Consider the following 27,343-nt stretch of genomic DNA (forward strand, 5'->3'; position numbering starts at 1 on the left):
GAGGTTGCCAAGTGTTTGGTTAAGGTCACTACAGTACGTATCCATTGTTAGGTAATTCTTTCACCAAATTGCGTTTTCCGTAAGGGCAGTCTCACTATACCTATGGGACATTTTGTGCTTGGCAGAGTAATTTTCCAAAGGAGGCTACTGAGTGATTCATGCATCCACCACACAGTCAATCAAATACACCCACACATTTTTTTGCGCAGAAAATGTCTGACAGCAATAATTCACAAGATTATGATCTGTTCTTTGTTTATTTATTTAAAATACATATGAAACAGATAAAGTAAAATTATATTTCAAATGTTTACTGCAAATTGTTACAAAAGTTATCACAAACTGTACATTTCATGACAAATAGTTACAATTGCTGTTCTTGTTTAATATACTATTGATGTTAGCATTATGCACACAATCTCAGCTAAAAAGCGCTAAATTCCTAAGCATGGAGTGTCCCGAAAAAGTAGAGGGTTGCCTTAGATATGCTTACAATATGACAAATCATTCCACAATTGATACGGAATGTGTATAAAGTCACCCAAAAACACAAGCTTGAGCTGTACAAATTATCACCAAACGATCCATATAAATACACAGTAACATTTTAACAAGTTTTCAACAACGAATGTTCTTAGAAGTAAACTTTAGATATATACAAGTATTCGCATTGTGAGGTCTATGTACAAATGTAAACGTAAAATATTAGCAATATAAAATACTATATTATATAATATATTCATGAAACTTTGATCTTTGATATTCTTATTCTACTTGAATATATTGACTCGCATGCTACAAGTACAAATACTTATGGTTTTTATATTGGGGCCAGCCTGGGAACAGAAGCATTATTATTTTAATGCGCAAAATAAATTAACAGTACACAGCCTTAGTATTTTCTATGTTCATATTAGTGATAGGTCATTCGCGAACTAGCGGCTCTTTTGAAAGGCTCTTTTTGGTGAACGTCAGGAACCTGAATCGCATTTGTGAAAGAGCCATTCATTTGCCTCCCTGATTTGTATACTGCTGCTTTATGAGCTGCAAACGATGATTATCTGCAGTAACAAATAGGTAGTGAGGACAAAGCCTTACTGGTCCACGCTCAATTCTCAATTTCATTTTGTTCGGAATTATTTATTTTTTTACTCACATTTTACAATCTGAGAAAACAGTATGCAACTTTCTAGCCTTTACATTAGATTTGTAAAAATAATTTTCATACATTTTTAAGCACTACTGAACGAAGAGCCATTTAGGAGCCAAATTAACAGCTCTTCAAGGTGAATGGGCCGAGAGTTTCGGCTCACCGAAAAGACTCTGATATGCCCATCACTATTTCATATTATTACTCACATGTGCAACTGAAATTCATTCTAGTAATGTTTTCAGATTGAGTACTAAACTCGATATCATAAGGCTTTATTTCATAAGGCTTTACATAAAGTGATTGCAGAAGACACAATTACAATTGGAATCTGGGGCTAGGCCATATGCATTTACAATGGCCTGCTTGTAAAGAAAAATGTACTCAAATTAAACAAATCAAGAGCTTCGGACTATAATGTTCTATCTGCATTTAATGTAGTTATTGACATAGCCTTGTTCTGTTCAATTCCTATATAGTACTCGAAATACCCCAATTCATGTTAAGTTCAAAAGAATTCAAGATCAAAATTGCCGATACCATTCAAAACAATGAGGGTTCAGAACTAAAACCAATTCTCAGAATCATCTTTTTGCAGATAGAACCTTATAGTGATTAATGGAAGTTTGTTTCCTTTGTCCCGTAACACTTTTTTTGTCTCCACAACTAGAACAAATTACTCTTCTAAATATCCATATTAATTTGTCAGAGACTATTTTAATCATCTTTTTTTTTTTGCTATTTGAAATCATATTTGGCACATGTGAAATACACATCAAAGATGATATTTGAAAGAAAAAAGGAAAGCCATTAGCTTAAAAAAATAAATGACCTTGCTTCAAACCCATCATAAATGAGTTTGATCTCATTTGCATGGTTTTACTTTTCTGGATTAATTAGTAGAATGCATTTCAGAAATCATAAAGATCTCTATCAATTCCAGTAACAGATAAAATGTTGGGCAAAGTCTCAGAGAAAAATGACCTTGGACACTGAAATGTTCTTAAGAGGTGACTAGGTCAGACATGCTTTTCTGAGTGTATTGAGTTCTGGCGGAAGCAAATTACGTTGAGTGAGATTTAAATGCTTTTATAATCTTCAGTGTAGCAGCTGTGGGAATATTTTTGCAATTAAAATGTGTATCAATCAATAAGAAAACGTTTTGTTTATACAGTGCTTTCAGAAAGTATTTATACCCTTTGACTAATTCCACATTTAGTTGTGTTACAGCCTGAATTCAAAATGGATTAAAAAAATAATACATTCACCCATCTACACACAATAACCCTTAATGACAAAGCAAATTTACACCCAAGATACAGGCTTGAATGAACTCCACGCAAAACTCCGTTGGCCAGCAAGTAGGAGGGTTTTCAGTGGTCAAATTAAATGTATTCAACATGCGCAAGGGAACCATGACTGCAAAGCTGGTTACGCACCTTCATAAGGTAAGTCTGAATACTAACTACTGAGATGTGCATAGGAAATCTGTGTGTAAGAAAGAAAATTATACCTAAATCGGAATCGGGCCCATGGAGATTTACCCAGAAAGACTCACTGATGTAAATTGCTGCCAAAGGTGATTCTAACATGTATTGATTTAGGTGGTTAAATACTTATCTAATCAAGATAGTGTTTTACATTTCTTTTTTACGAATCTTATAATTTTTCTTCTATTTTGACATGAGTATTTCGTTAAGATCGTTGACAAAAAAGGACAATTAAATCCATCTTAATTCTACTTTGAAACACAACAAATCAAGGGGTGTGAATACATTGAAGGCACTGTAATTTTCAACATTTTGTTGCTTCAATGCTTGTCTCACTTTCATCTCCCACAAGAGAGTTGAAAACACAATGCTACATTGTGTGGCTACTGTTGCTCTAATCTCAGTTAATCCAGATTAAGTTCTTGGGGGAGACGTGTTAGTACAATTTCTAACGCGACTTGCGAAGTCTACACCCTCGTAAACGGAAACTCTCCATCTTTTCCCAATCCTGATACATCCCAAAAAACAGTGATGAAAAACCCAAGTACCGAAACTACTCTGCTTGTTAGTCAACACATCCCATTGCCCCTAACAGATTTATGGTACCATTTATGTTACGTAGTCTGTCCACGGGAGAATACTGCTGCTCTTACCACGTATTGCACTCTTGTTGATCCTATGACAAGTGAATCTGCAACCCACTTGTGATATATGCACCATGTTCTTTCAATAAATGGGATCAATTGTTGATGTGCCACTGGCAAACTAATGTATGCTCTGGGATTGGACATTCACCCAGCCCTTTGAGTTGATAGGTTATCTGTGTTCCCTGTGGCTACGCCCAGGGCACAGCTGACTGGCTTGTCTACTGTATGTCTATGTTGACATGTGGTCTTAGAATCAAGCCTAGCCCTTTAGTATCACATCATCCCAAATGAAAATGGCAACTCACTAAATAACTGTGAGAGGAGCAGAATGCCTTGGGCAAATGTATCAACCAGAAAGTGTTGAAGTATGTTACAAAGTTTAGTTCAACGTTTAGTTCTCTTAATGCCCACTGGTAGTATTGTGGTAATAAATTGCTATTCAGGAAACAAATACAATACCATTGGAATGAGAGGATGAAATCTACATTTTGCAAAGCTATTATCTGATATGATGCCTTTTCGGCCCAAGTGCCTCTCACGATGTACAATGGAAATAAAACTCTTGAGAAGTAAAATCAATTGGTTTCACAGCTCTATACTGAATAGCTTGCACAAGACAGAAAACCGAATTATGATAATTCAAACTGTTTACTCTGAGGAGTACACCATTGGTTGATTAATGCCATAGTACAAACCAAGATTAATTTCCCACTCCAGTCAAGCAATATATACTGTAAATGGTATGTGATAAAGGTTACTGAAGCAATGATTCAATTAGAGAATTCATCATGGATAACACTATTCAAGACACAAACTTTGGAAATTTGGAAATTCCACGAACAAGGCATTCTCATGTGTGGTCCATAACCGCATTTCAAAATCAGGCCATATTATAGAACGTTTTTAAAGGCCCAATGCAGTCATTTTTATATCAATATCAAATAATTTCTGGGTAACAAATAAGTCCCTTACTGTAATAGATTTCCATTAAAAATGAAAAATTGCTTTTTAGATAAATACTATTTCTCAAGCAATAATTTTACAAGGACTGTCTGGGAGTGGTCTAAGTGGGGAGGGGAAAACTGAAAACTAGCTGTAATTGGCAGAGAGGTTTGGAACTCTCTTTGTCATTGGTTCTATTAACCAAATGTATTGTATTTCCAACAAACAACTCTCAGGAATTGTGATCACACTTTTACAGTGTTAGTTTCATCAGCAATGATACAAAACAGAAAAATCAAATTTTGGCTGCACTGGGCCTTTAACTTAAAAGTAGGCTAACCCTTCCTGCAAGACATGAATTCAGTGCCAATGTTGTTTGTGTCATAACTCTGTAATGTAGAGTCCTGATTGATGATGATTAATGCAATAGGCCTATACGATTAAACACAACCTATAATGCTAATCGAACCTTGGCACTGGACATTTCTGTCTTTAACTGACAGAATTGTGGTTACTACAGCTGTACACATCTAGTTAATCTGCTATCAGGTCATATGGTTCCATTCGTGTTTCCTATGGAGTTTGTGGAGGTTTGGGGGAAGGACAAGACCCCTGGCTCTCAAAGCTTGTCGCTCTTCCTGGCCACTGTGGACAAAACAGACAATTAAAGGGTTAGTTCAACAAGAGTTGGCTAGAACTCCAAAGCTGCTATTGGTTTGTGTTTTAATATCAATTTTCTAAAGTACCTGGATTCAAGAAAGCATTAACAATAGATGTTTATCCTTCAGGTATTTTCAATTTAGAGGAGGACCATGTTATAGGGTGAGTACTCCTCCAATTCTTGTTTCTTTGTTCAAGCTAAATAGAATGACACGGCTCTTTGTTTAATGCACAACCACAAGGTGAAGTCTTTTCCCTATGCAACCGATGGGTCTAAATTCAACTACTCGTCTGTCAATAAGTATTTCTCCGGATAATAAAGATTGGAATGTTTCATGCATTTTTCAAGGATATCGTCTTATGTTCATAGACTGTTTATAGATTGTGCTATTAAAACTCACATTCTCTAATACTCCTGAAGAGCAAGGAAAAGGGATGGCCCACCACTATAATATGTGGTCCCCAGTTATGGGAACACAACGTAAATAATCGAGCTAGTGACCCCATCCAACCATCCTGGGTGGATATCAGGGCACCAACTCTCCAATTACTTTAAATGCTTCTAGTTCAAACTAGCCCTTAAGTTTGTAGAATCAAATTGGTCTTTGTTCTAGTACAGACAACATCCTTGCATCTTTGTCATGCTGCACTATTACACATCTCTGTTGAAATTGACAGGGTTATTTCCACAAGCTCTATGATTGGCTGCAAGACCTCTGGCTTTATCTGCTCTCTCAGAAAACCAGAGTGATGCAGCGAAGCATTGTGGGAGCTCTGGAAAGTCCTGCAATTGACTTGTACCTCCTCTTACTTTGAGGGAAAAAAACGAACAGTCCTCTACCTCTCCCAGGGCATGCCAGTGAGTAATGGGCTTGCGTGGGTAGGCCAGCATCTCGTTCCAGTGGTACCTCCCCAGGCCCTCAGCATCTGGCCCAGTCCGACACACACCTATCACCTCGTTGTGGCCCACCCTGTGGGCATTATGCAAACACACACAAACATGCAATATCTTGAGTGCACAAAATATATATGACACCTAAAAGCTGAGTGCTAGTTTGATTAAATAATTCTCAACCTAGGTTTGGTTAATTACAGTGAATTATGTGGCTCCTGAGCATTCTGGTAAGTGGTCATGATTATATTGTATAGCGGGGCTTGCAGCATTTGAGTGAAAAGTTCTGTTGATGAAGTTCACCTGAGTTCAAGTTCAACTCAAAGTTAGAACATTACTCATTCCACCTTCAATGTAAATGTTAAAAAAACAAGTACTTGTTTGTTGACTATATACACTGAGTATACCAAACATTAAGAACACCTTAATATTGAGTTGCGCACCCCCCTCTCTTTTGCACTCAGAACAGCCTCAATTTGTTGGGGGCATGGACTCTATAAGGTGTCAAAAGCATTCCACAGGGATGCTGGGCCATGTTCACTCCAATACATCTCACAGTTGTGTCAAGTTGGCGGGATGTCCTTTGGGTGGTGGACCATTCTTGATACACACAGGAAACTGTTGATTGTGAAAAAAACGGAAGCATTGCAGTTAACACAAACCGCTGCGCCTGGCACCTACTACCATACCCTGTTCAAATGCACTTAAATCTTTCACCCTCTAAATGGCACACATCCATGTCTCAATTGTCTCAAGGCTTAACAATCCTTCTTTAACCGGTCTCCTCCCCTTCATCTACACTGATTGAAGTGGATTTAACAAGTGACATCGAATAAGGGATCATAGCTTTCACCTGGTCAGTCTATGTGATGGAAAGAGCAGGTGTTCTTAATGTTTTATATACTCAGTGTATGTGTGTACTTGTACAAGCATGCTTATGACCACTATATGTGTTGAATTGTGGGTGTTGTATTTAGTGTGGTGTCACTCACCGGTCATAATCCATCACCATGATGGACAGGCTGACCTGTTCCACGTTCTCTGGGGGGATGTCAAAGATGATGGCCTCGTTGTACACCGGGTTCAGTGTGCTTTTCTTGGTGGTAGTTTTCCGCTTCTTCAGCCTCCGTCCGTCACAGAGCAGGGAAACCTTTACATAGGGATCTGTGTGCCACAAATAGCATCTCCATGAAGTCAGTCGTGTAGATTGCAGGTAATGGCAACCAGTGGCGTGTATTCATGGATGCCAAGGGAAGGCAGGCTTCCCAAAATATTTGACCAATGAAAAATGCAAATATATCAATAATTTATCTTTCGTCTCTCTCGGTTTTTAGCATTTTCCATCAATTCGCAAGTTGCTGAATCTCACTGAAGAAATCATCAGAGATAGGAAAACAGCACCCCTCTGTCTCAGTATGTGTAGCCCATGTATCTGATGCTGTCTGGACCAAAAGAGTATAATATGTGGCCGCCGTAGCATTTGATTGATGCCAGCAAGCAATTGGCCTCCCTTGATAACATTGAGCTCAACTGTGGGTTGTCCTGGTGCAGTAGGGACAGAATGCAGGGCTGCAATGCCATTACCTAACTCAGATATGACCTAAAGCTGTTTAAAGGCAGTCAACTTATTGTATGTACACTTCTGACCCACTGAATTATAAGCGAAATAGTCTGTCTGTAAACAATTGTTGGAAAAATGTGTACAAACACCTGCACAGCATCAGCCGCAGGCAAAACTGCATTAACTGTAAAAACTCTGCCCCTCAGTGTCATTCAAACTGACTTTATTATGTTTTATTTTGACTTAATTTTTTACCATCATTTACAGTTGTCCCTCATTGTTATTCAGAGAACCATCATGTTTTAATGCCCAGCCTAAATGGCTGTCAGTTTTGTATTGTTGTTACCTGAGGAGCCAGTGATGTCCATGGCTTTGAGGTTCCGGCACTTGATGACGGTCAGGGTCATCCGTCCTGCTGTGGGCAGGTAGCATAGAGAGTACATGATCTCCCCCAGATCCACACTCTCCTGGAGAAAGACAAGGGGAACACTGCATCAAGGAAAGGGCACTGTTGCTGTAGAATAACTCTTTTAGGAAAGCAATTAGCGCAAATTGCTTTAAACAAAGTATGAACACCAAGAGGTGTCCTAAAAACTGAGAGAGAACATTTTCTTACAATGGGTGACGAAACTAGAACAAATCCAATCGTATTCAATGAATGTGTATTCAAAATGGTCGCCCTCTGCTAGTGATTCGCAGGATGTGCAAAGATACAAGTAAAATGAGGATTGTGATTGGTCACATTAAGGGTTTTAAAGCGCTACCACTTCAAAATATTTTGCTGTGCTAATTTTAATTTGGGAGCACCAGTGCTCCTAGAAAATAATCTGTTCCGCTGCTTCCGAGTGTCATAGAGGTTTGTGACCGTGTTGATTGCATCATTACTCCAGAGAAAACTGCTTGTCTGTAGCCCAAACCTACTGTAGTCTGAGCAAACAGCATCAGATGGACTGACTTGAAAGAGAAGAACATGAAGAAGAACATGTACTGACGTGGTGTGCTTGTATTGATACCTAATCGGAGTTAATAAAAAGCACTCCAGAGATAAGATTTGATTGGCCAACCAGAGAACACAGAGGACTGACTGGGAGGCATCTCACTAGAGCACTGATGTTTGTTTAGTGTGTTTACATACACTCTTAGAAAAAAGGGTTCCAAAAGGGTTCTTTGGCTGGCCCCATATGAGAGCCCTTATTGGTTCCTGGTCGAACCCTTTTTGGTTCCCGGTAAAACTCTGTGGGGTCCAATGTAAAACTCTCCGGGGAAAGAGTTCTACATATAACCCAATAGGGTTCTACCTGGTACAAAAATGGTTCTTCAAAGTGTTCTCCTATGGGGACAGCCAAATAAATATTTTAGGTAGATAGCACCTTTTTTCTAAGATTGTAGTTAGAAATAGATCTGTGTGTTCTCACAGAATGTCACCATATAAAAATAGACTTAGATTAAGGGTGGCATAAAAGTTGCTCTCCATGGACAGAATCTTTACTTGAGATACGTTGGTGCAGTCTTCCAGTGTCATCAATGTATTGACATGCAGGAGTTTCACAATACAAATATAACGTGAAACAGAGGATGCCTTCCAAGCCCTAGAAGTTCTGCACATCAAAACAGTGTCAATACCCCCCCAGACCTCCATCCATGGTGTGTTCCAAAGCACCACCTCCACCCACCTAACCATTGTGAGCTCTGACTAACTTTGTGTCCCGTACTTTCAATCTCAGCACAGACACCTACACAAACAGCTGCAAGGCGGGAAAAACTCAACGTCTCAAACCGTGACCCTCATAGGCAGGTCATAGGTTGTTTTAGGCATTGACACCCCTCCCATTACCCTGCCTGGTTTCTACCCATGCAATTGACACAAAGGGTCACATGCAAAAAAGACATCAATCTAGCCCAGGGAAATAGGTTTTGAAATACAATACATAATAATCTTCAGCTGAATGTGAGGCATGGCTAGGGCATATTAATGTCATTTGTTGTGACAAATTACTTCGTGCAATTTTGCTTCCACATTCAATTGAAAATTGCTTGAAGTGTAAATACACAGAGGGTTTTTCGTATTAGGCTAACCTCTGATTTTCCTGTGTTTTTTCTGTTCATATGTAGTTGCATACATTTTTTTTTTGAGAATTCAAGGAAGTAGGTAACACAAAGTACACACTACTTTGGTACACCAGAGCACGACATGATCAATTTATTGTTGTCAGACAGTGAAGAGTAAAGTCACCGTAAATGGTCATCTCCAAATACATTGCATAAAGGAAGACACTTTTAGGACTCTCATTAATGTAAATTAAAAAAGGTGGAATGAAACACTGTCAAAATAAAAATGTATGGAACACTGCATTTGCTATGAGTCAAAATATATGTCTAACCATTAACAACAACGTAGGGAGACAAAATATATGTCTAACCATTAACAACAACGTAGGGAGACCAAATATATGTCTAACCATTAACAACAACGTAGGGAGACAAAATATATGTCTAACCATTAACAACAACGTAGGGAGACAAAATATATGTCTAACCATTAACAACAACATAGGGAGACCAAATATATGTCTAACCATTAACAACAACGTAGGGAGACAAAATATATGTCTAACCATTAACAACAACGTAGGGAGACAAAATATATGTCTAACCATTAACAACAACGTAGGGAGACAAAATAGATATTTGAATATTTACAATAATTGTTACATTTTTCTTCTGTTGTAGGCAATCTTGAAAGAAGTCTCACATTATATTCAATAGCCCAGCTCAATTGTAGCTTTCATAATCAACACTATCAACCACAGTCAAAGTAGCAGTAAACTTGATGTCTGTATGGATGCTCAAGCTTTTGAAAGTGTAATTTCCTCGCAGCACACAGTAAACATTATGTAACACTTACAAACTTCATGGAGACAGACTACACATTGAGGTAAACACCATGGCTGTTGACATGGGATAACTGCATCAATGTCCAGCCAGTCCCCCTCCAATGGCTTTAAAACCCAGACTCACCTAAACCTGCCTATATAATGTGAAAGAAACTGGTGTAACTTTGTTGGCCAGAGTCAAATAGTACCTGTAGAGGTTAGGGCTCAATTGTGCTCTTGATGATTCATCTGAAATCCACAGTGCACTTTCTTTCAAGTTGATCCACTCTTGTTCTGTTTTCCACAGTATACCGTTCAGAGATCAACTGATTAATTAACCATTAATCCATCTCCATGACCATTAGACACAATAAATACCACCAAAACACACAATAATATTCATAAACAGAAGCTGTTGAGTAAACAAACAGTGATAAAGCTACCGAGGCGTAAGAAGTGTGTGGGCCCAGATAAAACTGCACTATCATACCCAAGTATGTCAGTGAAGGGATAAAGGTGAAGAACAAAGGAGAATTGTGCCCGTGGCTATAGTTAAGTCTACAGTGTGTACTTCAGTTTTCGGAGGTGTTGTGTGGGTGCTTGGATTCTAAATTCACTGCTCCTGGCAATGAGGTTATACAACACATGCAATTTACCAGTCATGTAATACAGTGCGGATGATTCCAGGACTTAAAACCTTATCCAATCAAATAATGCACAGAGACTTGAAAATGTCAAGTGTTTCCTTAAATAAGTCAGATTATGTGCAGTGCACGACCCCATCAGAAACTATGCAAATGTTAACTACGGCAGACTGACCACAGCTCCACCCTGAAATCTACTCCACCATCATTGACATTGACATTTTGAGTCATTTAGCGGACGCTCTTATCCAGAGCGACTTACAGTTACGACCTACAGAGCCATCAGTTGTTGAGATCACTGATCCAATGATCTCCACACATACTGATATCCTCCATGTACTACACCTATCTCAACTAGCTGAGGCCCAGCCCACTCACCGTGGTCGCAGCGTGAATGTCCTTCCACACCACTGCCTCCCTCGAGAGGTCGGAGAGCTCAAAGAGGTTGTCCACCACCACCTCGCCGATCATGTCGTGGCTGGTGAAGCGGTCAAAGTCGTAGACACTGAAGTGCAGTTTGCGGTTGCACAGCTGGTCGTACTCCACGGGGAAGCAGAAGGCCTCGTCGAACGTGGGGTTGAGCGTCTTGCGGTGGACACGCGTCTGGAACTTCTTCTGCCTCTCTGGCAGCAGGTAGATCTTGACGTAAGGGTCGGAGGTGCCAGTGAAGTCCTTGGCCGGCAGTTCCAGGGCCTTGAGGATCGTGACCACCAGTGCCTGTTCCTCGTAGTCGTAGAGCAGGGAGAAGCTCAGCTTACCGCACGTCTCCACCGGCTCCTGGGTCCCGTCCTCGGAGTCCACAGACTTCTGCTTGTAGAGCTCGGGCTTGATGCGGCCGATGCTTACGGTGGACGACTGGCGGATGGGGAGCGTGTCCATGCTGAAGTCCACACTCGTCACGTTCATCTGGCGAGGCAGATGGCGGCGGAATGAATTGTGCCTGTTGAAAAAGGATCATCAGTTATCTACGGTTCCCGGTACCTTTCAAAACGCAGGTTTCCATTGACCCAGGGTTATTAGACAAAAGCAAAAGCAAAAACAATAACAATAACAAAACATTGAGACGTGTAATGGAAACGGCAGCTATAGGTGAAATGTACTAAAGATTGACAACATTTTTATCTGTTTGACAGGGGTGGCAGCCATTATTTTTTTCTTGTTGATGAAACTAGTTTACTTCATTGGTGTTTTTACAATTCCTTGCTTCTTCTTGTAGTTCTAGTATTACTGTTGGTAGGAAAATGTTTGCTGAGATTATTTTTTGCACTTTAATGTTGTTAATCCATTCTCTCAGCATTAACGAGAAAGATGTTACTGGCTTTAAAGTTTTTATTTGACCTTTATTTAACTAGGCAAGTCAGTTAAGAACAAATTCTTATTTTCAATGACGGCCTAGGAACAGTGGGTTAACTGCCTGTTCAGGGGCAGAACGACAGATTTGTACCTTGTCAGCTCAGGGATGTGAACACTCTAACCACTAGGCTACCCTGCCGCCCCAGCAGTAGTGATGTAGTTACTTTATGATTGAACTCTTACGAAGCTCAGAAGCTACGTGACTGAGTGAGTTGTTTTTCACAGGACTTCTTTTGAAAAATAACATTACCTGGGATACCTTGAGCCCAGGTCCATCTACTGATAATGACTTACATACTTTGAGCAAACCACTGTTCTGTACTTCTCCCAGTTGTCACCTAGCAACTGATAACCCCCCACCCCCCCACTGACGCCAATAAGAAGATCACATTAATCCGACACGGTTAGTATTGGTACAAATGTTCAAATCTAACCCTAACCCTAAAACATATGGGATATGAAAAAAACATCACATTATATTCAAACCTCATATGAAGAGGTGCCTTGCATGTTCTAGCAAATGTTCTGGGACATAATAAGACACAATGTTCTTTGTGAAGGATACTTTGGGAGTCCTATTATTTCAGACAAGGAACATCAATTTACAACCTCCCATGATTCCTACAGTTGTTAGAACATTCAATGAACGGCATCCAAGAGGAAGAGTTGATAATGGAGGAGGCTGGCGGATTTCATCCACATTTGCCCACAGATTCCTCTCTGTTGTGTCAGCCCTGACCCAGAATCAGTTTTAGCAGGCCTGCCATCCCAACTCCAGTAAAGGCATTCTCTCTTTCTCTTTCTCTACCTCTCCCTACATACACTTCTTCTCCAGAGACACATTCATAATTTTCTTCCATAAGATAACAATTTTTCTGTCCTCCACTTTCTCAATCTTATAGGATCAGGGATGGGCTCTCAGTCTCAATACTCACATTGAACCTGTGTGCTCAGTTGGTAGACCATGGCACTTGCAATGCCAGGGTTGTGGGTTTGATTCCCATGGGTGACTAGTATGAGGAAAAGTACAAGAATGTATACATTCACTACTTTAAGTTACTCTGGATAAGAGCATCTGCTAAATGTTTTTTATTTTTATTTAACACCTCTAGCACTGAGATGCAGTGCCTTAGACCGCTGTGCCACTCAGGAGCCCCCCAAAATATGGTACTTCTCGCAGATGTCAGAATCTCTGTTTCCGCCCGTAAAAAAAGTGACCAATGAAAATGTCAAAATCTTAATCTCTCGCAGGGAGGTAAATCGTACAGTAATAAAACAGCATGACAAATCCCCAGTCTCATACCACCTGGCGCTGTGCATGGATGTAACATAGGATGAGGTGATGTACTGATATATACTGCTCTGTAGCATTTTATCAGAGATTGGTGGAGGAATGTCTGAAAATCACAATTTGAGTAGACCAGTACATTCTGAACAAGACTCTCTCTCTCTCTGACTTTGCCCTTGCCCTTGGACATTGCCTGTTTAGAATGTGTCTGCACAATGCTTGAGCAGTGAATACTGATGTAGCTGTCGGAGAGGATCGATGTTAACAGAATGTATCTGTTGCTCTTCTCCATGGTAATCACCCGCTCTGCAAGTCACATGGTTGCAAAGCCTCATAGTTTTGCCCTGAAGGCCAGAGTGACACCAAGCGTCTCCTCCCACCTCGTCTCGGATGAATATGTTATCCACGTCTCCTAAAATTTATGCATTCATGCAGTGTATCATCATCAAATTATTCCTAATTACTTGGATGTACTATAGATGCAGTCCTTACTTGTGTCGTGATTGTGATGATTTGTATTGAAAATTATAGATTCGTGCTTCAGATTCAGCCGGACTGGTACATGTATATTTAGATATTTGTAGCCCTTTCCTGCAGTCAAATGACCTAGTGGCCTTATGGGTGGAATATTATTCATATTTTTCATAATTTCCTAATTAATAATTCATGTTAAAAAAAATTAACAGCTGAAAATCTGGTGTTTCTATGTCAAACAGTTTTGTTATATTTCAGTGTTATATGATGCATATCAAGTGTAATATTAGGATTCAAACTCAAAACTGAATGCATTTCAACTCTATATCTGACATGGTACAGGTGTCTTCTTTTTTAAAAGTCCATAACCATGTGTGTGAGGTCTATACTTTTGTTTGTATAAGACTACCAAAAAACACTCTCTGTGTCCCTGATTTAGCCCACTGCAGTAAAAGGTCTTACTCTGAGAGCACTGGGAAACATACTTTCAAGAGATAAACAGTAACATTTCAACTCTATATCTGACATGGTACAGGTGTCTTCTTTTTTAAAAGTCCATAACCATGTGTGTGAGGTCTATACTTTTGTTTGTATAAGACTACCAAAAAACACTCTCTGTGTCCCTGATTTAGCCCACTGCAGTAAAAGGTCTTACTCTGAGAGCACTGGGAAACATACTTTCAAGAGATAAACAGTAACATGATGATAGACCTGCCATTAACTTTACTGATCATACTTTTCAATCATATACAACAAGTCCTCTCCTTCTTTGAATCTTTCCTTATGTAATTTTTTTCCCCTAGATGAAAATCTTGCAAGAGCATCTGAGGGAGATTCAACTCAAAAAGTGATGAGACACTATTTAATTAACCCTTTCTGCCCCTTCGTCAGTGTGTAATTCATGAAAAGTGCCAGGCTCTATAAATTGCATCAACGTTCCTAATGACAAACTAAAGCAAGTGTCAATAATGGCTTCCTGCAGAAGATGGAGTGCAGCTGCTCAGTGGGTCTCAGTCGGACGAGCGCCTCGCAGCACGTCAGTTCTCAACCTGCGGCGGCGCTAATTACAGACACGCTCGTTTAAACACAGCCCCCGAAAACAAAGAGAAGAGCAGCTGATTGTTTCATTACCGGGGTCGCTTACCGCTGTTGCCATGGCAGCGTGACTCACGCCCGCCCAACACAAGAAGTGACCTGGGGTGATTACAGGGTTTCTGTGTGTGTGAGGAGCAAGGGGGCGTGCTGTCGCCCCGTTGACAAGCACCATGGGAGATGTTCCTTCAGGTCATCTACTGAGCGTCCAGTTTAAGGTCATTCATCACAAATTCTCCTGAACTGTCTTATTGATATTTGTCATGGCTATACTTGATGTGTAAGGTTCAAGTGTTATCATTTGTCACTTGATGTCACTTGTTTGAAAGCATCATGTTCATAACCTTCACTCACAGGAGGTTGGTGGCACCTTAATTGGGGAGGACGGGCCCGTGGTAATGGCTGGAGCGATTAGTATGAGCCATCCTCCCCTGAGCAGCCTCCGCTGCCTTTGCTATATATGTGCACAGCTCTGTGCATGCATATGACATAACATAACACAGAAATCCTTGGAACCAGTGCCACCAAAAATGTATACCAACAGAATGTTGAGACCTAGTGACAGGAAAGTGACTGGGACACTACTCTGGGAGAGGTCCAATAATGTTACCTGGAGGACGAGGTGGGGTCGGTGGTCTGCCTCTGAATCTTGGCCTGCTGGCCCAGCCTCTCCCTGAGAGCCGTCTGCACCTCAGCAGGGATGTCTGGTGATGTCTGGCTGATCTTCATGGCTGCCTCTAGCAGCTTCACAGAGCTGCAACGCCCGTTCACCTTCACCACTGGCACAGGCTTCTTCTCCTCCTCCATTGGTGCCACCTTTTGGAGGGGTGTGACGGGCTGGGGGGGCGGCGGAGGGGCCTCGGGGAGCCCGACCCGGGGGCCATTGTCGACGTGGGATGAGAGGGCCTTGCTCCTCCAGATGGGCCAGCACAGCTTCCAAAAGACAAAGAGAGAGACTACCAACAGGGCGAGTCCACAGAAACCCACGACCACAGCAAGGAGACTGATAGAGATGTCTACGAGCGACCACAGGGATCAACAGTGACAGATAGAAAGAGTGACAGAGGGAGAGAGAGGACGGGCAAGCGATGGTCGGAGCATGATAGACAAACATGCAAGAGAAAAAAAGAGAAGAGAGAAAGCTAGCTGTAAAAGAGGAGGATGCAAATGCCCTCGTTTGGTAAAGATCAGAGGAAGTTAGAAAGTCATACAGCTTCATTCCAAGACATTCACATGGACAGGACAGATACATCGCTCTTCATGGCCATATTTGATCAAGTTGACAATTCAACTTTCGGAAACCACAATACCCTTCCTCTACAACTATATACGAACCAAGATTTACCACAGGCTGTTACAAAATGCATTATGCATTCCATTGTGTGCATGTTACACACTTGTATGGTTTCTTATAAATAAAGTTGGACAGTATACGCCTGTGTGTGGATTGCAATGTGCAGGAGATATGTCCTTTCTCACTGATAGCACTGCATGATGTCATGTTCTTTGCTGTGTTCTGTCTCCGTGTTATTCCCTCTCCTGTTGCTCATTCACTCTCACAAGGACACTTATGCTTTGTGGTGCAACATCTCAAAGCCATATCCTACGTGAAAACAAGAATCCAGATCTATAGGCAATGATCAGTCCCACTTTATATGAAGTGGCACTAAAATCATCTATTTATTTTTCAGACTAATAACTTTAACAGGTATGCTAGACTGTTGAGATTTACAATTCATTTAAGTTGGTTTGCAAACGTAAATGTAGTTATGGAAATTACACAAGCAGGTAGGCCTAGGCAGTTATCAGTTCATCAAGTAATATAATACATTGTGTAACTGTGTTGTAATTATCACGAATTGAACTCCATTTAGTTTAGAAGAGAAAAAAACTACTGCAATAAATGCAATCTAGCAGACTGACCGACCAATTCAATTTCCATCTGTTAGGCTTTACGCAAAATCAGAGACGTTATTGCACCAGTAACAATGCTGCTAGTCTTATGCAACTCACATCAACCCCGAGGGAATAATGACATGCTGTTAAGAAACTCTACAAAAAAATACATATGTAGAATGTAGAACTGTTTCAACATCTTATCCAAGCATTACCATAAAATTAAAATGGCACTGATGAGTAGGCTACAATATAACTTTCACCAAATCAATGAGAGAGACATTATCAAGCAAATAAATGGGTTTATTTGACAGAAGGGGATCTATGTTTAGAACACGAACTGGTAGCCAACAGTATGACTAATTTCAGACATGCCGGTCAGTTGGCGCATGGTGGAGTCAATGAATGCAAGATCACTGAGAACACATCTCCTCTTTCAACAAGCTATCGGTCTCACACAATCAGACTAATACACCATCAGATTGCACACGCCAGAACCAAGCACAATGACATGGGAAAACGAGCATACATTGATGCTGCAACAGGTGTAGTCTTTTCCCTTTGCAGACACAGATGTTTCACCTGTTGAGCGTAGCTCAAAGCGACATGAGGACACAGCACAACCTCTCCATGATTATTTAACATTCTAAACATGTTTTCCCCTAGAAGTTATTCTAGTCCTATACTTAAGTCGCGCATCTTACATGATTATTTGCAGTGCTTCAAGGGGAAAGTTGAGTCAGCTGAAGTTTAACTTAACACGCATTTTACTGTTCAACTCATCATTCTCACACAACCTTGTGCACCAGGTTGACGCCAGAGAAACCAAACCATGACACAATAGAGGGATGCAAGCTTTAAGGAGAGGGACAGGAAGAAAAAGTTGCCTTTGACCTATTTACCTGCGCTCCCTTTACCTGGTATGTTGCTCTCCAAGGGAAATATAGCCGAGCATTTCTCCCCATCTACATGCCCCGCTAGACAGAGCTCCGTAACGATCTGAAGGGCCCTTTGGCACAAGCTGATGTTGTCCTCCGTTCGGACACTCATGTCTCTCCTGTTAAGCCATTGCACGCTGGAGGAGCCGGGAGGGCGGTGATTCATTTGGCCACCTTGCGCGCCGCTGAGTGCAGCCTCTTCGCGCCAAAGATCAGAGCGCACGAGGCGTCCACATCCATATCCACTGCGCAATGCCGGGACTGACTTCCAGCGCGCTTCTTGTGTTTGAACAAAAGATTCTTCAGCACTTAGCGTCCAACAGCCACTGTCCAATAGGAATGAAGCACCGGTTAGGCAAGACGCTAGTGTTGGAGTTATACACTATTGCGCTATTTGATCTCATTAGATTTGGACTAATACCAATGAAGCTTGACATTACTTCTGTTAATGCCCAGAAGTTCAATCAGAAGCCTGAATAGTCTTCCAAATATTGTTCCGGTGCCTAAGGTTTACTATAATGACATCTACAAATACTATTTTAAATTATAAACCTTGGTTGAATAACAAAGATTAGGCTCCTCAACCTACATTATACTAGTCTTTTTTGAGAAGACAAATATTCCTTTCAGAAACACATAGTCATGTTAATATCAATCCAACACCAGAATCTTAATTAGCCAACTGAATTACCAAGAGAGCCCACAGATATTGAAAGGGCAAAATAAGAACAGTATCAACGAACTAGTCACAGGGGACAACAAATTGAAATCCAATATGCTAGTACCAGTACAGTTCAACATTGTAAATATGTGAATTACATATGCAACAATGCAATCAGTTTCACAGCCACAGAGCCATGAAAAGGTTGATATTTCATGAATATTATTCTCTTTTAGGAACAGGCATGGGGCAGTTTTCACTTATTAATGAATTTATGCAATTGCTAAAGTAGGATCCTTTGCCAAGAATCCATAATGCAACACAATGACAGCTCATGACCAGGAGGAGGTAAGGTGCCACTCAGGCAATGGCAAAGGCAGACAGTCTCCTAGACAACAGGACATTAATAATGAGCAGCCTCATTGGGAAAAATTAACTTCCTCTATCCGTGTTTGTTGAAACTGTTGAGAGCTATGGTGTATGGGCAGAACTGGTCCCACATTGTTAATTCATCTCTCTTTCTCACACACACTCACACAAACACACTGTCTCTAGCAGTCTTGATAGGCAAAGTGGCAAATATTTAAATATGGGTGATAAGGCAACGGTCAGGCACTAAGGGCATGAATACTAATAGTGTAATCTAGTATATTTTTTACTAGCAGTCATATTTATCACTGGTTTGCCAACTACGTGGGTAGACAGGGTACCATTCTCTGACAGATTTTAACTGGAACATTCTCTGAACATGTCCTTGATTGTGCCCAAAGGGTTGTGTAATGACAACACTGATTTCTATTTGTGAGACTATTTAGTTTGTCTGTCTCGTTCTTATGTCTGTATGGTCTGTCCCACTGATAGCTGCATCCATCACAACGTCCACTGTAGCCATATTCTACAGCCACATTTACATTCTACTGGCATATATACGTATCTAATAGCTATAATCTTTAAAGACGTCCTCCAGTGATTTTTTTGAACTATTACTGTTGAAACGTTTTATCCCAAGTATAAATACAGTAAAGTACACACACTAAAGTTTTTTAAATTAAAAAGGAGGCGGGCAGGGCATTCATGGATCTGGTTTGATGGGAATCCGTGATGTCATCAGCCTTCCCCCTTGATTGAGTAACTATAGAGGACAAAAGAGGAAAGGCCCACCCCCTCACTTGTGCTGTCATGACATACCTGGACCACCTATTGCGATGTTACTTTTGTTAAGTAAATCAGGTCTTAAATGAGGTGAACAGGAGACTGGAGTGCCACTTTAAAGTTGTTTACTTTGATGGTGAAGATGTTTTGAAACATTTATGGTGTCTTTTTTTCTGAATGAGCAGTCATTTCAAATGTGGACATTTGGGTAATATTTGGTTGAGACATTGATCAATGACATTTCAACCTTTATTCACCCACTCAAAAAGACAGCCAACAGTTGTCGTTTTTTAAATGTAGGTACTTTAGAGTTTGAAAACTATACTTGACTAATACATCAACTACATTTAAATATTGGAGCAACATTGAGAACACATTGTGACCTCATTTGACCTAAACACTGATTTTGACCTTATCACTAATCCATGAAGTGTGTCGATGAGCTGTTTAGAAGCAGTTGCCATTTTGTGATGTAGGGTTCTTTACATTAAATAAGGATAAGAGCTAAGAATAGGAAAACAAACTAGGACTAGGACCTTTCTGATGTTGCACACTCTTGAAAAGCACCCTAATATGTATAATACAATTCTACTCTCCGTGCAAAATGTATCTTCCAGATTTAGGGTCTATATTCCTGTAGGCTATTGTAATTCTGTGTAACACAACACAGCATTGTGTAAACCTTTGTCCATGTAAAAACAAATCCCCCCAAAAAGTCAAGAATGGTTGAAATGAAAAATTATTGCACCACAAAATAAATGTAAAAGCTGATTTAAAAAAATATATATAAGCCAAAAAATGAATTTCTGGCCCAGGCTTCTGGAAACCAAAATCAGATACAATAAACCAAATAAATGCCCTGTCAGAACAGGCTTTGATGCTTTAACTTCTTAAGAACTCTCATTGGCTCTCCCACTGGCCCCCTTGCAGTCAGGTGCATATTTCAGGCAGGTTGACATCGCCTTTAATATATCTGCCTCTTTAGCCTTTGATTCGCCAAGACTCATACTTGCTGTAAAGGGGAAAACAAATATTAGCTTGAGAAAGTATTCAAATGTCACGTAAAAGGTCATGATTTGTACTCCACTGTACCTATAATGACACTGCAAAGGTTGGAGTCCTCAAAGGCCCTCTTCCATTTGTTACCTTTCATAGTCATCGTTGACATGAGGCCGTTTGTCAGGGTTCTGTATAGAACACAAGGCCGTTTGTCAGGGTTCTGTATAGAACACAAGGCCGTTTGTCAGAGTTCTGTATAGAACACAAAAAATGTACTTTACGTATGTACACACCACAACTTATTTTAAAAGTGATACAAAAAATAGTTTACCAATGCATTGCTCTCTTCACCACGTCTGGGATGTCTTTACCCCTCAGCTTTGAGACCTAAGATATCTGCAATTTTACAAAAGGACACTATTGTACTACAAAAGGATAGGATTTTTCCATCCAGTACTACATGACAATATAATATCATTCAAGTCATGCCAATTAAAGATTTCATTTCTCACCATGCATTTTTGAAAATCTTTGTCCGTTAGCTTCTCTTCCATCTTTAGTACATCTTTCTCCGACTCGTTCAGGTTGAAGTTGAATTTCTCAACCAGACTTGGGCGCTGTCCTTTGAAAAGGTCACAGATCACACAAAGGAGATGTAGTAGGACTCTTTTTGAAATTCTGAAACAAGGTAGTTGTACATTTGTTCACTTCCAAATATAACAGCCTCATTTAAATATCATAAAACAATTGCTTAAAAATAAATGAGTCATACTTGCTTCCAGGATAGGAAAAGGGTCTGAGCCTTTGCAGTGTTGGTGGTGAGGGGGATCTCTCATCTGAAGAGGCAGAAGGAGACCTCGGTCTCCCACATTACCTAAACCTGGAGCATGAAGGCTCAAGATTCTCTGCAGTAAAATATTGTACAATATGGCAATTCTTGGTACAATTACAATACATTTCCTAAATACATCAATCAAGAATGAGAATAAGGGGCTGACTTATGTTGTGAAGGGTCCTCACTATAATCGCTTGGTGGCTTGTGTTTTAGTTTGCCATTTCCCCTCACCACGGACACTTGGTGGCTTGCAGGGCGTTGTAGCCTTTTGCTTCTTAAGTCTTGTTCACATTGACAGTTTGAAGTGACTCAAATCCATTTTTTTTTGCATATCTTATTCGAATCCGTTATTTTTCCTGCTGTCTGAACAGCCGAAAAGCACATGGAACTGGCTATATCAAGCCACATTTCAAACCACCTTCATATATTGTTGCTTGCTAGCATCTTATCCTTTGAGGCTTTAAAAGTCTTCTTACAGTATGAAACGCCCATGGAAAGCATTATTGTCACCTTAGCTTGCTACATTCTTTAACTTCTAAGTGATAGGAAGCAAGAGTACCACCAATCAGCCTACACCAATGTGCACACACCCATTGTTACTATGACAACTAGCTTAGCCATGTCAGCAAATAACTGCTGTCTGAACACACAAATCCTATGTGGTCACTTGTAACTTTCAGTTTGGACAGTCAGTATTCCAGAACGGGTTTGAAAAACAAAACTGATTTGAGCATTCAGGCTCAGGCCTACAGTGTAAACAAGACTTCAATGGCACTGTTTTTTGTGTGCTTCAGAACAGATTTTAGTGGGGGCTTAGGTAGGAGCAAAAAAATGACACACATTTGTAAGGCAACGTAAAAGGCAACATAAACACAATCTAATTTCAACCAAACTTTAAACCAAAATGATAAATGGAGAGTTTCATACTTGCATCTGTCACAGGAAAAAGGTCTGATCCTTTATAGTGATTTGGTGAGGGGATCCCTCAATTAAGAAGGCGACCGAGCCCTCCTTCTCCAGCGTTAATCCATGTGAGTGACCAAGATGATACTCTGCAGTAAAGCAGACCAAGATGGTTCTCTGCAGTAAAAGATTGGACAACATAATGCCAATTGTTTTTACAATTACAATACCTTTCTCAAATACAATGATCAAGAATAAGGAGTTGGTTATGTTGTGACGGGTCACCATTACTACTTGGTGGCTTGTGCTGTGTTTTAGCCTTTTGCTTCTTGGCAGCAGTGGCAGTTTTTCTGGTGCTTCGGGGAATATTTTTGTGGGGGCTTGGGTAGACCTTTGCCTGAAAATAAACATGCAGGTGTACGTTTTATTGAAGTGGAAGAAGTGGAAAAATCTACCTAAACATATTATTAAACTTTAAACCAAAATTTTGCAACATGCCAAAGTTAAAATGCCAAGCTTTAACCCCCTAGCCTGGAAATCCAGACATTTGGTTCACTTCACTAATGGTGAAACATGGAATGATTCCTTCTGGGTTGAGGCTACCTTACCACTAGCCACACACTCGATTTGAGGGGATCAGTCAAAGTAATACGGTACAAGGTCCTCCCAGTCAATCAAAAGGCACGGTGGTTGTTCAGTGGCTAGAGTTTAGGGACAAGGGGTTGATTAGTAATCAGCATTGCAGGCTACCATACTTACATAACTTGGCAGGAGTGGCTGGAGGTGGGAGATTACATTCCTCATGTGAATATACAGACTTAAAACCATGGCAAGTCAATTGAATGTTTGAACAACTTAAGTCATTTTTGACTTTTTGTACTTTTTACTTATTGCATTTTCAAGTATAATGTATTGGATGTCAGTTTTATCCTCAGAAGTATGACATTACTTCCATTTCAGAGAGGGTGTGGACCAATCCTTTATTGCTTTGTCCTATTGATTTGGACAAAACACAGCTTGGTCTTTGATCCTGTGCTCTGGAATTACACCTTCCTTCTCATTTTCCATCCACTCTGCTCTGGCCCACATCCTCTGAGATTACAACCTTGATAAAAAGGGTGTCAATATAATATGTGGCTTAATTGTAAACCAAACTATTCCAATAGATGTGATCTTCCTTGGCAAAACTGTGCAACAGAGAGATCACTGTGTATTGCCTATGATAGGGCAGACACAGCCTTGCTGATAAGGTCCTCTGAGTAAATAATTGATCTTGCATTTGTGGATATTTGAGATGCTTGCAATGTTGGAGTCTTTGGAGGCACATGGAAGAAGTTGTCAGTTTGAGTCAATGACATCACAAACCAGGTTTTCGTCGTCTCTTATTTCTTTGCCAAATGCATATTTGTCCTGGAGGAGAAAGCAACCATCTCATATGTTATTCTTGATGTATGGTTGGATGTTCTTGGCAGAATGTTTCACTTTTCTTTATTCAGACAGTCGCCTCATCACTTATACCAATGGATTATGTGGGCTTTTGATGGCACGTTTAAGCCACTGCAAATGGGTCTCAACCAATTAAGGTCACTGAGTGAGAAGTTGTGAAATGCAACATCTGCTAAGTGAGTGAGACCATGCACATTGTACAATGTACTGTAAATGTATCACCATAGACACACTTGCTCATGTCAACAAAGTGCATCAGCAACTGTTTGGCATGATCAAGGTAATGCCTCCTCCTGTCATCATCTGAATATAGGAAAATTGACATGGCTACATTGAGGGAGATAAAGTGGTGATAGAGCTTTTAGGAAACGCCATCCTTCAATACTATGGGACCCGTGTAGAGCAAAAACCGCCTGTACTCAGTAGCCTTCCATGGTCAAGATCTGCCAGGGACCGAGGTTATCGGGCAAATTGTTTTGGCAATAATGTCATGTTCTGATCTTAGTTCTTTTGTTATGTCTTTGTTTTAGTATGGTCAGGGCGTGAGTTGGGTGGGTAGTCTATGTTCTTTTTTCTATGTTGTGGTTTTGCGTTTGGCCTGGTATGGTTCTCAATCAGAGGCAGGTGTCATTCGTTGTCCCTGATTGAGAATCATACTTAGGTAGCCTTTTCCCACCTGTGTGGTGTGGGTGATTGTTTTCTGTTATGTGTAGTTCACCTTACAGAACTGTTTCGTTTCGTTCTCCTTTGTTATTTTGTTGAGTGTTCTCTGTTTAATAAATTTAATGATGAACACTTATCACGCTGCGCTTTGGTCCTCACCTCATTCCAACGATGAGCGTTACAAATTAGCCTCAAAAGGAGATCAGAGCCTCTGACAACTTGGTTTCCTGAGAGGAAGACAGTCTGTATGTTCTAGGGCCTCGTTTAAGGAAAATCAACATCCTCCTCACGACACCCAAGCACACCATATGCATGGAATCTAAATGGAAGAAACTCCAGAATCTATCAATGGAGATTTAGATCTCTCCACAGTCCCCAGGTCCAGAACAGAGGCTGATAAACACACAGTATTAAATAGAGCCATGACTACATGGAACTCTCTGCCACCCCAGGTCACTCAAACTAGTAATAAAACCAGATATAAACCAGATAATAGAACACCTTACGGCACGACGGGGACTGTGAAGAGACACACAGACATTTTCTGCATTTTGTATTGTATTCTGCATTGTATTATGTATTGTTTTATGTATGTGATACGTGGTTGGGATATGACTGTGATATGTGGTTGTCTCGCCTGGCTATCTTAAGATGAACGCACTAGATGTATGAATGGGAGAGTTTGCTGAATAGATAAATTGTAAATGTAATGTAGCGCTATGTACACTGAGTATAGCAAACATTATGAACACCCTCCTAATACTGAGTTGCACCCCACCCTTTTGCCCTCAGAACAGCCACGTTGGGGCATGGACTCTACAAGGTCTCTACAAGGTATCGAAAGCGTTCCATAGGGATGCTGGCCCATGTTGACTCCAATGCTTCCCACCAATGTGTTGAGTTGGCTGAATGTCCTTTGGGTGGTGGGCCATTCTTGATGAACATAGTAAACTGTTGAGTGTGAAATACCCAGCAGCGTTGCAGTTCTTGACACATAACAGGTGAGCCTGGTACCTACTACCATATCCCGTTCAAAGTCACTTAAATCTTTTGTCTTGCACATTCTCCCTCTGAATGGCACATACTCAATCCATGTCTCAATTGTATCAAGGCCTAAAACTCCTTCTTTAACCTGTTTCCTCCCCTTCATCTACACTGATTAAAATGGCCATGTACTCTTATCATCTCCAACCGGCACAGCCAGAAGAGGACTGGCCACCCCTCAGAGCCTGGTTCCTCTCTAGGTTTCTTCCTAGGTTCCTGCCTTTGTAGCGAGTTTTTCCTAGCCACCGTGCTTCTACACCTGCATTGCCTGCTGTTTGGAGTTTTAGGCTGGGTTTCTGTATAGCACTTTGTGACATCTGCTGATGTAAAAAGGGCTTTAAAAAGGGCATTTAAAAAATGATTGATTGAAGTGGATTAAACAAGTGACATAAATAAGGGATTATAGCTTTCACTTTGATTCACCTGGTGTAACGGTCGTCGTATGAAGAAGGTGTGGACCAAAGCGCAGCGTGGTAAGTGTTCATGTTATTTTATTTCAACTGAACACAAAACAAAATAAGAGAATGAATGAAAACAAAACAGTCCTGTCAGGTGCAGAAACACAAAACAGAAAACAACTACCCACACCCCATAGTGGGATAACAGGCTGCCTAAGTATGGTTCTCAATCAGAGACAACGATGACAGCTGCCTCTGATTGGGAACCATACCAGGCCAAACATATAGAACTATAACACATAGAACAAAAACATAGAATGCACATCCCAACTCACGCCCTGACCGAACTAAAATAGAGACATAAAAAAGGAACTAAGGCCAAGACGTGACAGTACCCCCCCCCAAAGGTGCAGATTCCGGCTGCAAAACCTAAACCCATAGAGGAGGGTCTGGGTGGGCATCTGTCCGCGGTGGCGGCTCCGGCGTGGGACGTGGACCCCACTCCACCTTAGTCTTGGCCCACTTAGGTGGCGCCTTTGGAGCGGCGACCCTCGCTGCCGACCCCGGACTGGGACCCTTACAGCGGGCCCCGAATACACGGGAGACTCTGACAGCGCCGGACAGGCAGGAGACTCTGACAGCGCCGGACAGGCGGGCGACTCTGACAGCGCCGGAGTGAAGGGCGACTCTGGCAACCCCCGGAGTGAAGGGCGACTCTAGCAACGCCGGAGTGAAGGGCGGCTCTGGCAGCTCCTGACTGACGGGCGGCTCTGGCGGCTCCTGACTGACGGGCGACCTTTGCGGCTCCTGACTGACGGGCGGCTCTGGCGGCTCCTGACTGACGGGCGGCTCTGGCGGCTCCTGACTGACGGGCGGCTCTGGAAGGCTCCTGACTGACGGGCGGCTTTGGCGGCTAGTGACTGACGGGTGGCTCTGGCGGCCCCTGACTGACGGGCGGCTCTGGCGGCCCCTGACTGACGGGCGGCTCTGGCGGCCCCTGACTGACGAGCAGCTATGGCGGCCCCTGACTGACGGGCGGCTCTGACGGTTCCTGACTGACGGGCGGCTCTGGCGGCCCCTGACTGTCGGGCGGCTCTGGCGGCCCCTGACTGACGGGCGGCTCCGGGCAGGAGGGAGGGAGACTCTGGAGACCAAACACGCTGAGCTGGCACAACACGCCCTGGCTGGATGCCCACTCTCGGCTTGGCACTTGCAGTGGGCTGGCCTATAGCACTCTGGGCTATGAGCGTGCACTAGCGACACCGTGCGCTTTACCGCATAACACGGTGCCTGACCAGTACTACGCTTCTCCCGGTAAGCACGGGGAGTTGGCTCAAGTCTA

General features: G+C 41.5%; 1 protein-coding gene and 1 long non-coding RNA gene across 2 annotated transcripts; both read right to left on the minus strand.

Moving 5' to 3' along the window:
• Positions 1-243: 243 nt before the first annotated feature.
• Positions 244-18,148, minus strand: LOC109864761 (synaptotagmin-10). Its single transcript, XM_020452698.2, has 7 exons — positions 17,880-18,148; positions 15,677-16,082; positions 11,238-11,799; positions 7,689-7,809; positions 6,774-6,945; positions 5,731-5,860; positions 244-4,874 (listed from the first exon to the last, which is right to left on the minus strand). Exons 1-7 carry the CDS (start codon positions 18,064-18,066, stop codon positions 4,803-4,805), a joined length of 1,650 nt encoding a protein of 549 aa, XP_020308287.1. The 5' UTR covers positions 18,067-18,148; the 3' UTR covers positions 244-4,802.
• Positions 18,149-19,821: 1,673 nt separating this feature from the next.
• LOC116354947 (uncharacterized) lies at positions 19,822-20,958 on the minus strand. The gene is made up of 2 exons (XR_004204122.1): positions 20,806-20,958; positions 19,822-20,725 (listed from the first exon to the last, which is right to left on the minus strand). It is a non-coding gene; the product is annotated as an uncharacterized LOC116354947 (long non-coding RNA).
• Between the last annotated feature and the right edge of the window lie 6,385 nt (positions 20,959-27,343).

Source organism: Oncorhynchus kisutch, linkage group LG19 (assembly GCF_002021735.2).
Source record: "Oncorhynchus kisutch isolate 150728-3 linkage group LG19, Okis_V2, whole genome shotgun sequence".
Lineage (NCBI taxonomy): Eukaryota > Metazoa > Chordata > Actinopteri > Salmoniformes > Salmonidae > Oncorhynchus > Oncorhynchus kisutch.